At 41.2% G+C, this 10,000-nt stretch overlaps 1 protein-coding gene across 2 annotated transcripts in view; it reads right to left on the reverse strand.

Annotated features, from left to right (window-relative positions):
• Positions 1-7,440, reverse strand: part of LOC143488598 (uncharacterized) — a 7,805-nt gene extending 365 nt beyond the window's left edge. The window contains exons 1-7 of one of the 2 annotated variants that reach the window (XM_076987398.1): positions 7,183-7,440; positions 6,839-6,981; positions 4,110-4,330; positions 3,513-3,596; positions 2,402-2,730; positions 2,046-2,129; positions 134-253 (exon numbers count right to left, since the gene is read on the reverse strand). In XM_076987398.1, coding sequence (XP_076843513.1) covers positions 134-253; positions 2,046-2,129; positions 2,402-2,730; positions 3,513-3,596; positions 4,110-4,330; positions 6,839-6,981; positions 7,183-7,337 — 1,136 coding nt within the window. In that variant the 5' untranslated portion in view covers positions 7,338-7,440. The remainder of the gene's footprint in view (positions 1-133; positions 254-2,045; positions 2,130-2,401; positions 2,731-3,512; positions 3,597-4,109; positions 4,331-6,838; positions 6,982-7,182) is intronic. The other variant, XM_076987399.1, reaches the window with a different exon arrangement.
• Between the last annotated feature and the right edge of the window lie 2,560 nt (positions 7,441-10,000).

Here is a 10,000-nt window from a genome sequence, read left to right on the forward strand (position 1 = left end):
CAATCAAGAAACCACTAGGTCTGCTACAGTGGATGTCAGCTATATAGAAGCAGTCAAGTAGACCGGATCTTCATTCAAATGTTACAAAGATGTTGCATACACATGCCTAACACACACACACACACAAGTGTACCTGCCACTAACCACACTGGTGCTCAAGTGTGCTGACCCAGGATGTGCTTCACGCTCAACTGCTCCAAGAGTTTCAAGCTGCTCACCCATTCTAAAAAACACAGAGACTGCCTGCTGTGCCCTACACACGCACGCATACACACACACACACACACACACACACACACACACAGGCTGTTAAACAGGTATATAAGTAAACATGCAAGCTCTTATTTGTCCAACAGCCTTTAATAAACAGGATTGGTGTAAACAGATTTCCAGAACATATTTTATTAAACAATTGCTAAAAAGCTCATTTATCTTAGAACATTAACTGAACATGTGATTGTAAGAGATATTAAATGCTGGATGTCTCTAAACTTCCTCCAACTAAATGAGGACAAAACAAAAGTTCTCCTTGTGGGCCCTAAGGCCGCTAGACAAAAAATTCCAGATCTAATGCTTAATCTTGCAGACTACCCCATTACACCTGGCACAGTAGCCAAAAACCTAGGCGTCATACTCGACTCCGACCTATCATTTGATAAATGCATAGATAATACTACTAGGATAGCATTTCTACATCTCCGCAACATTGCCAAGTTAAGAAATGCATTATCACAGGATGATGCAGAAAAATTGGTGCACGCCTTTGTTAGCTCTAGATTAAACTACTGCAATGCACTACTGTCAGGATGTTCAAATAGGAATCTAAATAAACTTCAAATAGTTCAAAATGCCACAGCCAGAGTTCTGACCAGAACTAGAAAATTTCAACATATTACACCAGTCCTATCAGCCCTGCATTGGCTCCCAGTTAAATTCCGTATTGATTTTAAAATTCTATTATTAACTTTTAAAGCACTGCACGGGCTTGCTCCTGAATACCTCCAGGAACTTATTTCCTACCATGAACCCTCACGTCCACTAAGATCACAGGGTGCTGGTCTTTTATTAGTTCCACAAATTAATAAGGTAACAGCAGGAGGAAGAGCCTTTTCTTATAAGGCCCCCCAGCTTTGGAACAACCTTCCAAAATGCGTACGGGAATCTGACACAGTCACAATCTTTAAGTCTAGGTTGAAAACCCACCTATTTGGTTTAGCTTTTGATAATTAACATCCCCCCTTAGATAAAGGTACAGATCCAGGGGTTCATAGACGAAGGGTTTTATGGTAGACTGGGGCGCTGGTGCTGTCATCCTGTCACTGCTCGTGGTCACTCAAGTTTGTTGACAGTGCAGTGGACGGATGTCATTGTCTTAGAATGCCCCCAAGCCTATGTTACCTTCTGATTCTGCCTTTTTAGCTAGACTGTAATAGTTTAACTTAATGCCGGAGTTGCTGCCACACTCCAGAAATGTGTTTAATTTCATCTGTCCTGTATATGTCCTCATACAGAGCTAATTTCCCCTGTTTTATTTTCTCCACATGGCTGTCCGCCTGCTCGAGGAAAAATGAGATGAGGAGAGACAAGCGATCCATCCAGTGCCAGCCACCTACTGCCTGACCGGATAAGCCTACACCATGATGGACATTATTACATCTTTTCCTTTTCTTTATTTCTTTCTGTTTAAATTGTTGTTGTTGTCATGGTGACCGGTGTCGGCCAGAGGAGGATGGGTTCCCCCCCTGAGTCTTGGTTCCTCTCAAGGTTTCTTCCTAATGCAAAAAAACTAGGGAGTTTTTCCTTGCCACTGTCGCCCTTGGCTTACTCACTGGGGGCTAGGACTCGGCACTTGTAAAGCTGCTTTGTGACAAGAACTGTTGTAAAAAGCGCTATTAAAATAAAATTTGATTGATTGATTGATTGATTAGTTTCATGTAATCCATAAACTCTAAGCACACTTCAGTCTTTCATCTTATGGTTGTTTTCATTATTATTGTATTCATTATTAAAGCCCATGTGGGTCTGGTCCATACACAGAGACTCACAGCTCAGTCATCTGGCTGGCCTGACAGTGGAGCTGTGCTGACCCAGTCACTCTGTTTGTGGCCGTGCAGTGGGCCCAACTCCCACTGGGGGGCAGTTAAGGAAGGAGGGTAAGAGAAGGACGAGTGAGGGTAAGCAGACAGGGAAGGAGAGAGAACCTGTGAGATTATTTGTGTACTATAAACACGTTTAATGATATCAGTTCTTGTGTATACCAGTTAATTTTTATGTATTCAAAACAGTACTGGCAGCTCGTTTCTAATACCTGGATTCACAGTAATCGAACTCGTGGGGTCATGGGGTATGTGGTTATGGGGCCACAAGGTTCGGTCCTGGTGATTGTGTTCAGTTTTGGTACCTGGGTTCAGTCAAGATACGGAAGGCAGCCGCATTTTCCCTGCTCCGCTGGCCACAGCTGGGCGGCTCGGCGAGAATGTCTGGGTGGTACGGCTGTGCACCAGGGTGGCAGGCGTTAAGGGGGGTAGGAGGGTGGACAGGAGGGTGTGGATGATGAGAGACAGGTGCAGGCTGGGCAGGTGTGGTGACAGCGGGGAGTTTTGTTGGAGTTGGGGCGGTGGTGGTGGAGGTGGTGGTGGGCATATGGGGGTTTGGGTTTGCAGAAATCCTGTTGCTGTGGTTGTTGAAGATTTGAGATTCAACCAGAGTCATGAGTGTTATCAGGGTTTCCTGGATATGATGATGCAGAGCAGATGCAGTGTAAATATAATATATAATATAATAAGAATAACAATAAGAGTAATAATAAAAATATAATCTAAATGTTTTCAGAGTCATACGCTGTAGTTTAAAGACATAATTAAACCAAGGTAAAATCTAAATAAATTAAATAGCTGTCAGAAGAGTTGTTTACTGGAGCTGGTTAGCCTTCATTTGTCTGTTTCTCTATCTCTCTGTCTACCTGCACTGTCTGGTTAGCCTTCTCCTGTCTCTCTCTCTACCTGTACTGTCTGGTAAGCCTTCGCCTGTCTCTCTCTCTACCTGTACTGTCTTGTTAGCCTTCACCTGTCTCTCTCTCTACCTGTACTGTCTGGTTAGCCTTCACCTGTCTCTCTCTCTACATGTACTGTCTTGTTAGCCTTCACCTGTCTCTCTCTCTACCTGTACTGTCTGGTTAGCCTTCACCTGTCTCTCTCTCTACCTGCACTGTGTGGTTAAGCTTCTCCTGTCTTTCTCTCTACCTGTACTGTCTGGTTAGCCTTCACCTGTCTATCTCTCTACCTGTACTGTCTGGTTAGCCTTCACCTGTCTCTCTCTACCTGTACTGTCTGGTTAGCCTTCACCTGTCTCTCTCTCTCTCTCTCTCTCTCTCTCTCTCTCTCTCTCTACCTGTACTGTCTGGTTAGCCTTCACCTCTCTCTCTCTCTCTCTCTCTCTCTCTCTCTCTCTCTCTCTCTCTCTCTCTCTCTCTCTCTCTCTCTCTCTCTCTCTCTCTCTCTCTCTCTCTCTACCTGTACTGTCTGCACACTGCGCAGCACCATGTCCATCTTCCACTTCACACTGTCACTCTCCATTTCTACCCCTCTGCATTCTTTCTGCAAAGTCCAAACACACACACAAACACACACACTCATAAACACGAGCACACACACACACACACACACACACACACACACACACACACACACACACACACACACACACACACACACACACAGAGAGAGGAGAGAGAGAGAGAGAGAGAGAGATCTTCCAGAGTGATCTTTTCACACTGTGCAGTTTAACAGGGTGGGTTAGATTCTAGATCTAGATTCTAATTGAATGTCTGTGTGAAACAGATAATGACTGTGGAAAGCTGGTGGGGGTTACTGTCTACATCATGTATGAAGACACAAGAGCAGAAGAAGACTCCAGGCCTAGTGCTTCACACCAACCTCTAGCTCAAAAAGTACTTACTGTACTTACTTCTAATTACACAATACTAACAATACTTACACTATTCTGTTAGTATTCGTATTAGCAATACTAATAATTCTGAAATCTGTGTGAGCAGAGACAGAGACAAGGGGGGCATTCTGCACTCGCCCCAGTGGCCACAGAATACAAACCTGCTTGTATTTCTCTGAGTCAGTTGTGTGAGCTCCAGTTCTGGCTGGTGAACGGGTGCCTTCCTCTTCCTCCTGTTTGGAGAGAGACCCCAAACTCTCTTCTCTAGCCTGGGTCCCACTCTCTACAGCACCCTCCCGTGTGTCCACATCCTCAACGTCCATGACGTCTTTCCCTTTGTTGTTGTTCCATTTCTCACCACCAGGGAGCTCTGTAATATGGTCTAAACACACACACACGCACGCACGCTCGCATTGAGTACACAAATCTCAGTCATGTTTTTTTTCTTTTATCCAGACACACCGAAAGGACACCTACGCACTCATCAGCCAGCATCTCACTTTAGTGATTTCTGCTTATCATCATGGAGAGTCATCTTCCATGGAGAGTTAAGACAAGCATTACGATTTCTTTTACATTGAGAACTTTTAGAACAGGCATCTGAGTGGACTCCTCTCGCTCGGCCTGCGGGGCTTCCTGCTTGCTGTGCTTACACGCTGTCACATTTCCTTTCCTACTGGACATAATAAGACCTTTATAAACCATATGTAACAGTGGTACTATAAAGGTGTTGTAAGAGGAGTAATCATGCCGTTAGCATGTTAGTTGTTACTGGAGGTATTTTCCATTACTTGTGGGGACAGCGTGTCCGAGGAGGTAGTTAGAAACCCTGCAGAGGCTGAAGCACACATGATGATCCCATGTCTGGGTGCTGACTCGCAGAATGTCAATAAGCAAGAGGACAGAGAGGAAAGGAGTGACTACATTGTTTGACCAAATCTCTAGACTTTCTTTCCATTTTAATTCCTAAAATGACCGTAAGCACAAGTGTGTATGTGTGTGTGTGAGAGAGTGAGTGAGAGAGAGAGAGAGAGAGAGAGAGAGAGAGAGAGAGAGAGAGAGAGAGCATGAGAGTTTGTCATTCACATACAAATGAATGTGAGGCACAAGACCTTGAGGATGCATTGATATCATGTCCAAACGTATACTGAAAGGGACCATTTACAACAATACAACAAGGCCACCACTGGAATGGGGAGCATGATACAGACGCAGATGGCCAGACTGTCATGCATAGACCTTCAAGTGTTCAGTAAAGTTGTCATCTGCATCAGTACTTACAATGACAGGTAAAGTTTGCATGAAGGCCATGTATCATTCATGGAATAGTGTTTCTCTGGGGTTATTTTCCCACAGTTAATTGAAATGAAACCTAGTTTTTAACGAACGGTGATATATATATATATATATATATATATATATATATATATATATATATATATATATATATATATATATATATATATATATATATATATAGGTGATTTCCCTAAATCACCTATATGAAACATTTCGGTCTGGTTTTCGCCCCTCCACAGCAAGGAGACTGCCCTTATCAAAATCACAAATGACCTCCTTATGACTGCTGACTCTAATTCTATTCTTTCTCCATATTGATTCTCCTTGATCTGACTGCAGCTTTTGACACCATTTCCCACACCATCCTTTTAAATAGATTATCTTCCATAGGCATTAACCATATCACACTCAACTGGTTTCACTCTTATCTCTCTGGCCGCACAGGTCTCAGTCCTCTCCGGTTTCTTCTGGTGTGCCCCAGGGGTTAGTCCTGGGGCCCCTCCTTTTCATCATCTATCTGCTACCCCTTGGAAATATATTTCACACATTTAACATTGATTTCCACTGCTATGCGGATGACACCCAGCTCTACATAGCCAGTAAACCTAGCTCTCCATTCCCTCCCTCATCCCTCTCCAATTGTCTGTCTGAAATAAAAACCTGGTTCTCCTCTAATTTTCTTAAACTAAACTCTGATAAAACAGAAATATTGCTCTGCGGTACAAAATGCACACTATCCAAAGTTCACAGTTCCTCTATCCTGATTGACAGCTCCATAGTCTCCTCCTCACCACAGGTTAAGAGTCTGGGTGTCATCTTAGACAGCACTCTTTCATTTCACTCCCACATTAGCAATATATCCCGGGCTGCGTACTTTCATCTCCGCAACATCAATCGTCTACGTCCCTCCCTCACCCCACACACTGCCTCTATTCTTGTTCACAGCCTCGTTACCTCCCGTATTGATTATTGCAACTCTCTCCTTTATGGCCTTCCTCAAAAGTCCCTCAATAAACTTCAACTGGTTCAGAATGCAGCCACTTGTATTATCTTTAGAACGCCCTCATCTCACCACATCTCACCTATCCTCAAACAACTCCACTGGTTACCGGTTAGATTCAGAATACATTTTTAAATCCTCTTATATACATTCAAGGCACTCCACAATCTGGCTCCACCATAGCTCTCAAACCTCCTCACTATCGCATCTTCCTCGCGCTCCCTCAGATCCTCCTCCTCCACTCATCTATCTGTGCCACCTGCTCGTTTAAGTACTATGGGGTGCAGAGCTTTCAGCCGCTCTGCTCCCAAACTCTGGAACGCTCTCCCGCCAGACATCCGCAATATAGATTCACTCCCTCTTTTCAAAACACGACTTAAAACTCACCTGTTCAACATCGCTTACTCCCAATGACCTTTTTGTCTGTTTTTTTGTTTAGGTATGTGTTGTTTTGGTACTGTATGTGCTGCATGTTTTCTAATTTCTTGGAAAGTGTCCTTGGGTGTCCTGAAAGGCGCTTGAAATAAAATGTATTATTATTATTATTATTATTATTATTAATATGCACGTAAGGAAAGTAAATCAGTTTACCAGAGTGGGCCACCAGTGCCCCCTTTAGGATGTGGAGAGAACTTCTTCTGTGGTCGTCTTGGTGAACGCTCAAGAGATCTGTAGACCCGAAAGAGCGACACAGTCGCGGACACTTGTAGCAGGGCTGCTGCGACGTGCCAGGTCTATATAGGAACAAGAGCCAGGGGTTCCGCAAATAACCTCCCGTAGTTACATTTCATTGTCATTTAAAGTGTATTGCCGTATGGACAATAACGAAACTAACAAGCAAACAGATAGTCGGATAAATAAAAAAATAATAATAAAGGACCTACACTGCAATTTACAAAGGTAAATGGGTTGAGTATTTTAGCAGCGGTTTATACCTGGCAGTGGATATGTCAAAACACATGTCAGAAACTGCTACTTCACTGTCGCTCTCTGACGAATCATCCTCTAGTGAATCAACATTAGCCTGCTGTAACTCCTGAGACAAAAAGATGGTATTGTATTTCCAGTCCCTATCCTTTCCCTTTGCCATTTTTATGGTTTCAAAGAATTACAACGAAGAGGGACTGCAGTATCACCCAACGACAACCCAACTATTCTGTCCCTGTTATGTCGTCCTAACGGGTCTTTTTAATAATAAACACATGACGTCAATCAACTTTTATGTTTCAATTCGAATACAGTTAAGGGATAATTATTGGCACTATTAACAATGTCATGCGAAATCTTAACACTAGATGACAGTGTTATACAAAATATAAAAATGTTAAATGTGTTTCCCCTTAAAATGCCTTTCAACGGTTTTCTTTGTTTTTTGTTTTTTTATTAGGTGTGCCGCAGGGTGCCGATAATGTGTAAGAAATAATTTAAAACACACTTTAATCTAAAATTAAAATATGTTACAAAGTTATAAAATCGCTTTAGCTGTTATTAAATAAAATATCAAATGTGTGCTGGATTATTTCTTTTTTTAATGTACCACAACAGCAATTGCTTAATGTAACGTCAACGACGTCAGCATCAGTGGTTCAATCTCCATGACGTACAACTAGCCCCTAAAATCACAGACCAGTGGACAGATTCCAGTCCAGTATATTGTAGCCTTCATATACAATACAGACAGCTGTGGCCGTCTGAATAGCTATTTTAGGTATCTCCTGTCATAATGTTTGTGGTTTTAGTTACTTTACTGTACTCGAACGGGTTGCAGGAACGAAATTACAATTAATGACACTTGGGTAACATTTTAGATATATTTGGCCTAATAAAGATAACTGATCTGAGAAGAACAATATGGAGCTCTTTAGCCAACAAGATTACAGACATGGGGTGCGTTTCTCGATTTACGAACGACGTAACTTTAGGGACGCCAGCTTTACGAGTTTCCCAAAAGCCTTCTTAGTCTCCAAATTCGCGAACGAGTTCTAAATAGTTCTTAGTAGACTCCGCTTCTGCATTTACTCTGGAAAAGCTCCGCTAGTTGAAAACCGAACCACCAATTTACATACATTTTTCATTATAATATAAAATTTTATTGGAAAATAATTAAGATATAAATTAATATGTAATTACTTTACACTTTCAATTAGTATCCATCGTAAATCAAGCAATGCGCACACAATTAACGTTTCATGCACAGAAGCATTGCAAACCGCACCACCAACGGGATTTTTCCAAGGACGAACTCATCCAAATACTGTAAGGAGCTGAAAGCCATCTACTAACATCTACAGACATCTATCTACAAACAAGTTTTTCCTTGCCACTGTCGCCTTTGGCTTGCTTATATATGTAAATGATTATTCGGTCCATTTGATGCATCAACTAAAAATCTCATGCACTGCTATCAAGTTATCATCATAGTTTGTTGATACTGGAATAAAATTAAACGATATTTATTCACAGATTTGAACTAAAAGACCTTCATAGTGTGTTGTTGTGACACCACCAAACCATGATACATGGGTCATTCCAGGATTTTGGTACATTTCAGGGGTGGTCACATCTGAAAATTTGATCTTCAATTTGATCATTTTTAGTCACATATTTCTTAGCTACAGGTGATATACTATCAAAAAGTTTGATTCGTCAAGCTCAGGTATGGAAGCAGTTTTTTTTATTAGATGTAAATTGGTATGCAGTAACAGGGTTGCAAATTTAGTCTAAATTGTGGTCTACCCCAGGAACAGATGCTAACTGTAAAAATTAGCTATGTATACAAGATCAAGGACAAATATGGCTATATAAGTATATAAAGTAAATTTTTACTGTACTCAATATTAGTCTTACAATATGAGGAACAGAGTTGCATTCACTGAGTGACACACACAACTTGGACAAACATATTTGGAAAAAAACCTTGAAAATTGTTAGAGCACTTACCATTTTTCTTGCCATGTGGGCAGGAAATGTCCTTGTGATGCAAATTCCTTTGTGACAGTAAACAAATATTTTTAACCCTTTCTCTGCCAGATAAAATTCCTTAGGGTAACAGGGCTGCATGCATGTTGTGGGACACAACTTAATAGTGTAAAAACTGTGACATACAATACAATGTAGACCAAAGAGGTTGTTTTCATAAGTAAAGGAGATGCATTTCAACAATATACAAGAGGAATAATTTATTTAGAGCTTACTTTAATTGTTAAATTTGGCAAAGGAGTTGGTCACCCAATGTGTGGGTGAGAAAACGGCCATTTTTTGAAGTGGTCCAAAGGTATTCGGTCTTTTGAATAATATCTAAGGAGCTTATTTTTCCACCAAATTTTACAGTTTGTCTTATAACAAGTACATTGTTTAAAAAAAAAGTAATTTAGATATTTTGGATATGTACATTTGAAATGTAAGTGGTGGGACAGGAAATGTACCAAAATCCTGGAATGACCCACATACAACTAAAGTTAATTTAATTATAGGAAAAACAGACTATATTATTCAAGCTAGTAGCTTTGCTTTTCACAATAAATATGAATTTCCATAATTTCACGTTTTTATATTAGCATATGCGCTAATGCCGTGCTTACAGTAAAAGCAGCGCGAGTCTTTAAAGGGAAATCAGCGACCTCTATCCTATTTGAGGTAGAACTGCACGTGATCTAAGAAGTAGGCTACTTAGTGAGTTACGAATGGGTCCGAATATAAGTTACGAAGAGTTTCGGGAAACACTCGTAAATTTAAGAATATTCTTAAGTACGA

Source organism: Brachyhypopomus gauderio, unplaced genomic scaffold, assembly GCF_052324685.1.
Source record: "Brachyhypopomus gauderio isolate BG-103 unplaced genomic scaffold, BGAUD_0.2 sc52, whole genome shotgun sequence".
Classification (NCBI taxonomy): Eukaryota; Metazoa; Chordata; class Actinopteri; order Gymnotiformes; family Hypopomidae; genus Brachyhypopomus; species Brachyhypopomus gauderio.